The sequence below is a fragment of the Chlorella variabilis genome (genome assembly GCF_000147415.1).
Source record: "Chlorella variabilis unplaced genomic scaffold CHLNCscaffold_8, whole genome shotgun sequence".
Lineage (NCBI taxonomy): Eukaryota > Viridiplantae > Chlorophyta > Trebouxiophyceae > Chlorellales > Chlorellaceae > Chlorella > Chlorella variabilis.
This window is the reverse complement of record NW_005435080.1, coordinates 1,087,482-1,093,634: the sequence shown is the minus strand read 5'-3', so window position 1 is coordinate 1,093,634 and position 6,153 is coordinate 1,087,482. Positions and strand designations below refer to the sequence as shown.

Below are 6,153 nucleotides of genomic sequence, written 5' to 3'. Positions count from 1 at the left end.
CCGGCACAACAGCATTGCACTGCCACACACCACACACGTAGGGCACCCCCAAGGCACCCTATTCGGCTGCCTTGCACGCCCGCCAGGCCTGGAAGCGCCCCGCCACCTCCCCCCGCACCCACCTGCCACATGCCGCGGTAGCAGCGGCCCATGGATCCTGTGCCGATCAGGGCTCCCAGCGACACCTCCTGCATCACCTCTGGCCGCATCTGGATGAAGGTGGGCAGGATCCTGGATTCCATGCGGGCGGTGAGATTCTGCGGTGCAAGGCGGTACAGGGACAAGCGGTCCCAGGGCAGAGAAGGTCAGGCGGGGCAGGTGGGCGCGAGGATGTGTGAGGCAAGGGAGGGAGGTTGGGTGAGGCAGGGTGAGGCAGGAGGCGCTGGGGCTTGGGAGGGGCTCCCCTCCCAAGCGGGCACGCGGGCAGCGCCGGGCATGCAGGCGGGCAAAGCAGGCAGGCAGGCCCACATGCGGCGCACCTGCTCGGAATCAACCGTGCTGGGCGGCGCGCCGCGGCTGGCGGCGGTGGCCAGGCTGGCGCTCGCGGGGCCCAGGCTGGCGGCGGGCACGCTGCCCAGGCTGGCCAGGCTGGAGGAGGCCGCCGCGCTGCCCAGGCTGCTGGCAGGTGTGGTGCTGGAGCTGACGGCGGGCGCGCTGCCATGAGTTGCGGCCGGGGAGAGCGTCTCGGCAGAAGCCTTGACCACACCAAAGTAATAGACCGGCCGCCTGGTTGCGGAGGCAGCTGCGCGGCCCGGGGCCGCGCTTGCGCCTGCGCCGCCGGCGGGCACCAGCGCGCCGCCGTCGGCGGCGCCGCCGCCGCGGCCTCCCCGCCCCGCCTCCTCCTCTGCCAACCTGGCTGCCGAGTCGATCCAGGCGGGTATGCCGATGTGCGGCATGCCGGCCCCCAGCTGCTCGCTGTCTGCAGGGCGGAAGCGCATGAGCAGCACGGGCGGCGCCAGCGCCCCGCCGCCGCCGCCGGCGGGGATGCCGTTGGCGGCGCCGCTGCTGCGCCGCATGGGCCGCACTTGGATGCTGAACTCCTTGCTTGTGGCCATGGCCAGCAGGGCAGCCTGCGCAGCGGGGGAGAGGAAGGGCCGGGGTGGGGTGGGGGGCACAGCCAGGGAGCAGCCCGTTGGGACGGGGCGAGCGGTGGGGCGCCCGCGCGTCGCGGGAGAGCCCAGCGCAGCCCTGGGCCCCTGCCCAGCCCTGCAGCTGCCCAGCAGCAGCACCCAGATGCCACAGCGGCAGCGGCGGGCGGCGGCAGGCGGCACACGTTGTAGGAGCCTTGCGTGCCGGCTGTCACGTGGCTGAACAGCTGCCAGAAATCCCAGGCGGCTGGCTGGGCCCCGCCGCCGCCGCCGCCGCCGCCGCCGCCGCCGCCCGCCTCGCCGTCCTCGCCGGCTGCGAGGTCGGGCATGCCGGCTGTGTGGCGGAAGGAGTCGTTTGCATAGAGGATGCGCCAGGAGGCGGAGGAGAGATCCAGCAGTACGATGCCCTCTGCGGCAGGGCGGGGCGGTGAGGGAGGTGTTGGTGTGGAGGGCATGCTGGGCATGCTGGGCGCGTGCCAGGTGGCACAGGGGCAGACAGACCCAGGCAGGCGGGCAGGCCCAGGCAGGCGGGCAGACCCAGGCGGGCAGGCAGGCCCGGCTGGCTGGGCATGCTCCCAACGCATGCGCCCGCAGCAACAGGGCCAGCACCGCCGGCCGGCCCGCCCTCGCAGCAAGCCCCCTCCTGCTGCCGCCGCCGCCGGCGCGGCTCCGCTGCACCGCTGGCGCCGCCTGGGGGCACCCACCCTGGAAGGAATCCATTGCCCGCATGAGGTGGCTCTCAGCCGACCGAGCGCACCCCATCTCCCGCTGCTGCTGCTGCATCACCTGCAGGGCAGCGGCACGCAGGCGGGAGGCAGAGGCGCAGGAAGGGGCTGGTCAGCGGGCAAGCCGGCGGCAAGCCGGCGGCAAGCCCGCAAACAACCGGCGGACGGGGCAAGGGGTGCCAACGCTGCCCGCACGCCGCTCGGCGCCCAAGCACCCACGGCGCTGTCGGCAGGTCGCAAGCGCGCGCCGGCGCTAGGCAGGCATGCGGCGGCCCCGTCCAGAGCCGGCAGGTCGCTCCGCGGTGAGTGAGCGGGTGGCTGGGCTGGGGGTGGCGTGGGGTGCGAGCGGGCGGCCCGGTGCCAGGCTGGCGCCCCGCCAGCCTGGCGCCTCACCATGTCGCGCTCCATCTCCCGCACCACAATCTCCGCAAAGTGCGCCAGCATGGCATACTTGCCCGCATCAAAGCGGCGCGGACGGAAGTCGAACACGCACAGCGTGCCTGCGGGGGGAGGGAGAGGGCGGCGCGGCGCGGGCGCGGGGCGTGAGGCGCGTGGCCGCGGGTGGCGGTCCAGGGCACGAGGCGCGGCGCCGGCGCCCCGGGCGTCCCTGCCGCGCGGGTTGCTTGCTCGGCTGCAGCAGCAGACCCGTACGCCCGTACCATAGCGGTGGCCCTCCTCATAGGACGACACCAGCGGCGCCCCGGCGTAGAATCGCAGGTATGGTTCGCCCACAACAAACTTGTTGGACCTAAACCTGCAGGAGAGCAATGGGAGCAACGGGAGTGGCGGCGGTGGCGGTGAGCACACCCCTCCTCTCACATCGCTACGTCAACGCAACAAAGCCTGCGCTGCAAGGTTGCTCTTGAAGCCAGACCGCAAGCCCACACCAGCAAGCAAGCAACACGCGGCAGCGGCGGCGGCTGCGGCGGCCGCGGGGCGGGGCGCTCGGCGGCGGCGGCCGGCCTGGCGTGCCTGGCGTCTTCCAGAGCGTTCTCCACAATCAGCATGCGGGGCGTCTCGGGCACCAGCAGCCAGTCGCAGAAGCTGCCCGGGCGCCCCGCGCTGCACGCCCAGTCTCCCGCCCGCGACACAAAGTGGAGGTCTACGTCTATGAGCGTCACCGCCGCCACCGGCGTCTCGAACATCTGCTTCATCAGCGCCGTCGCCATCTGGAACTTGGGCTGCGGCGGCGCGCCGATGAGGTGCAGGGCGCGCACCGCGCGAAGCCGCCCCTCCTCATCCGCCGCCTCCATCACCGGCGGCACCACGTGGTAGGCCGGCGCGGCTGCTGGGTGCTGGCTCGCTGCCTTGCGCTCGCCGACGCCGCCTGCTTTGTGCAGGCCTGCCGGCGTGCCCAGAGCGACGGCCACGTTGCCGCCGACCGAGGCCACCGACGGCGACGCCGCCGCCTCGGCACGGGTGCCGTCTCTCTGCAGCGGGGGCAAGCAGCCAATCAGTCGGTGCCTCAGCAGTGTGCCTCAGCAGTGTGCCTCTGCTGTGTGGGCGCCACTCACGTTTGCTGGCCGGGAACCGCAGGCGCCCATGCGGCCGCCCGGCACGCCCACTGCACGCCCAAGCTAGGTTGCCGGGCTTTTTGACGTAATTGGTTGGCAGGCTGGGCACTAGAGCGAGCCCGGGCCAGCATGACAGCTGCTGCGCCGCGGACGACGGGCGGTGTGACCGCCGCCGGCCGAGGATGTGGCCCCTGGGGCCGGCCTGAATATTCACCTGGCATTGCCCACACCCCCGTGCCATTAGCTGTGCAAGACCCCTGGGATGTGCCATGCCATCTGAAATCTGCACATGCCATCCAAGGGGCCACCGCTCCCTCGCGGCCGGCGCCAGCTCCCGCCCGCCGCGCCCTGTTGCTGTTTTATGTTTAGCAGGCTGCATCCCGGTGCTACTATTGTAATCAGGAAAGTATTCCAGTGGGTTGACTGTAATTTTCCAGGGACACGCAGCGCGGGGCAACAGCGAAAGCGAACGCATGTAACGGTACCAGGCAGACCAACGCGGAGTGTGCGGTGGGCAAATTGGTGGATCAGGCTTTGGGCATGATTTCCTGCTGTGCTGTCCAACACCAAAGACCAGTGATAATTCACTCACTCACTCAGGAGGAGGTCAAATGGCGCGCTGCAGGTTGAGGACCCGCCGCCGTCATCGCCTGGCGGCGGGCCATCCCGCCACGCTGGCGCTCCACCAGGGATAGCGCCCTGGCGCTCCAAAAGAACTGCAGGGCCCTCGCCAAGCGTCATTGTCGCTTTGCCCAGCACCTGCTGTCCGCCAAGCCGCCAGTTTTCGTGTTTGAGAAGGGTTTGCTCGCCTCGAAGGGAAACTTCGCAGGGATGGAGGCGGAGAAGCCTTTCACGCGGTCTAGCACACTTGCTAGCACCAACTGGGCCGATGATGTTGAGGAGGATGAGGCGGAGATGCAGAGAGGTGCGGCGCCCTCGATCGCGCGTTGCATGCCGCCCCCTTGTGCCGTCCAGGCCCTCACAGGTCATCCACAGCCTCACAGAGAGCGCCGCTGGTCCAGGCACGGGGATGCTGACCGGGTCTCCCTCCCCTTGCATGCTGCCTGCAGTGGAGAGCTTGCAGGGCCTGACCTCTCCCCGCTCGCCCTACCCGACCAGCCCAGGGCCGCAAGCCTCCCCCAGGCCGCACTACCCTGGGGAGGAGCGGCCCCCGTACGACGGGCCTCCGTCGTTTGCCGCTGGCCCGCCGCTGCCCGACCGGCCCCCGTTCAAAGCTTATTTGGGCAACATCCCTTACGATCTGGACGAGGAGGTGGTGGCAGACTTCTTCCAGGGCCTGGAGGTGGGCTTGCACGCCGTGTCAGCCGCCTGGCTGGCTGCGGGCAGCAGCGCCGGGGCCGGCAGAGCCTGTCGTGCATGCCCCTGCCTTGCTAGCCGCTGAGCGGCTGCAGCCTGGGACAGCAGGCCCGAGGCTGCAGTCAGGCGTTTCCCCAGGCCGGGGCTGCCGCTCAAATGTGCCGCTGCCTGGATGTGCCGCTGCCCACTCCCGCCTGCCCACTCCCGCTTGCCGCCTGCCCCGGGCCGCTGCTGCTGCCACACAGATTGTCGACATCATCATCACCCGCCACCGCGACACCGGCAAGCCCAAGGGCTGCTTCGTGGAGTTTGGCAGCCAGGTGCGTTGTGTGGGGCGAGGTGCGGCAGGCTGAGGGGGGCGGGCAGGGTGCCACGCAGCGCATCGGCGCGGCCGGCGAGGCAGCCCTCGCACCGCCGCGCCAGCGCATGCCTGTGCACGTGCCCCGCTCCCGGGCTGCCGCCTCCTGCCTGCCCACCCTTCGTTCACCTCCTCGCCTCCTCGCCCGCCTGCCTGCCTGCCTGCCCCCCCACCCTGCCCTCCCTGCCTGCAGGAGCATTTGTCCAAGGCGCTGTCTGCAGATGGCGAGCCCATGATGCGGCGCCCGGTGCGGGTCCAAGTGGCGGAGCCGCCGCGCCGCGAGGGCTTTGGGGACCGCAGGTGGGGGCCGGGGCCGGGTGGTGGCCGTGGTGGTGGTGGCCGTGGTGGCGGTGGTGGCTGAGTGGGCAGCTGGGGGCCCGGGCCCTGGGCGAGCGCGGAGCGAGGGAGCAACATGCGTGAAGGAGGGAGCAAAGCGTGTGATCTGGGAGGGTGGGTGTGCGCAGGGCCTGCCGGCGTGCCTGCCGCACATGCCTGCCGCCACGCCTTTTGTGCTCTCACTTGGAGCCTCCCACACGCCTGGCGCTGCCTGCGCAGGGTCGGCGGCGGCTTTGGGCGGCGCGACCGCGAGGAGGAGGGCGGGTTTGGGCGGCGAGGAGGCTACGGCGACCGCGACCGCGGCGGCGGCTACGGCGATCGGGAGCGGGGAGGAGGATACGGCGACAGGGAGCGCGGCGGCGGGTACGGCGAGAGGGAGCGCGGCGGCTACGGCTTTGGGGGAGGCGACAGGGAGCGGGACTGGGCGCCTCGCCGCGGCGCGCCTGCCGGTAAACCGCCGCCGCCGCCGCTGCCGTGTGCCCGCAGCCGGCGCTGCAATGGCTCCGGGAAGAGGCTGGGTTGGGAAGGCGGGCGCTGCGCTGCGCTGCGCTGTGCTGCGTGTGGCTTGCCTCGCGTTCCATCCCCGTTCTGCGCGCCTGCGCTCACCCGCCCGCCGCCCTGCTGCCGCTGGGCTGGCTGATGCCGCAGGCGAGGGCCCCGGCAGCCCTCGCGAGCGCCCCAAGCTCGTGCTTCAGCCGCGCAGCCAGGCGGGGGAGGGGGCGGCGGGAGGCGCCGCCGCGGCGCCCGGCCCGCGCAGCAACCCTTTCGGCGACGCCAAGCCCGCTGCACCGCTGCCAAGCTGCGGGAGCTGGAGG

The 6,153-nt window shown here is 71.9% G+C and overlaps 2 protein-coding genes across 2 annotated transcripts in view; one reads left to right on the top strand and one right to left on the bottom strand.

The window, feature by feature from the left end:
- The window catches only part of CHLNCDRAFT_144971 (hypothetical protein), a gene marked incomplete at both ends in the record, with an annotated part of 4,871 nt that extends 1,514 nt beyond the window's left edge, over positions 1–3,357 (bottom strand). The window contains 8 exons of the mRNA XM_005848250.1: positions 123–257; positions 480–1,070; positions 1,274–1,497; positions 1,793–1,874; positions 2,207–2,313; positions 2,473–2,567; positions 2,699–3,243; positions 3,328–3,357. Coding sequence (XP_005848312.1) covers positions 123–257; positions 480–1,070; positions 1,274–1,497; positions 1,793–1,874; positions 2,207–2,313; positions 2,473–2,567; positions 2,699–3,243; positions 3,328–3,357 — 1,809 coding nt within the window. The remainder of the gene's footprint in view (positions 1–122; positions 258–479; positions 1,071–1,273; positions 1,498–1,792; positions 1,875–2,206; positions 2,314–2,472; positions 2,568–2,698; positions 3,244–3,327) is intronic.
- An 801-nt stretch (positions 3,358–4,158) lies between these two features.
- The window catches only part of CHLNCDRAFT_144970 (hypothetical protein), a gene marked incomplete at both ends in the record, with an annotated part of 2,670 nt that continues 675 nt past the window's right edge, over positions 4,159–6,153 (top strand). The window contains 5 exons of the mRNA XM_005848439.1: positions 4,159–4,252; positions 4,398–4,630; positions 4,890–4,964; positions 5,196–5,302; positions 5,558–5,787. Coding sequence (XP_005848501.1) covers positions 4,159–4,252; positions 4,398–4,630; positions 4,890–4,964; positions 5,196–5,302; positions 5,558–5,787 — 739 coding nt within the window. The remainder of the gene's footprint in view (positions 4,253–4,397; positions 4,631–4,889; positions 4,965–5,195; positions 5,303–5,557; positions 5,788–6,153) is intronic.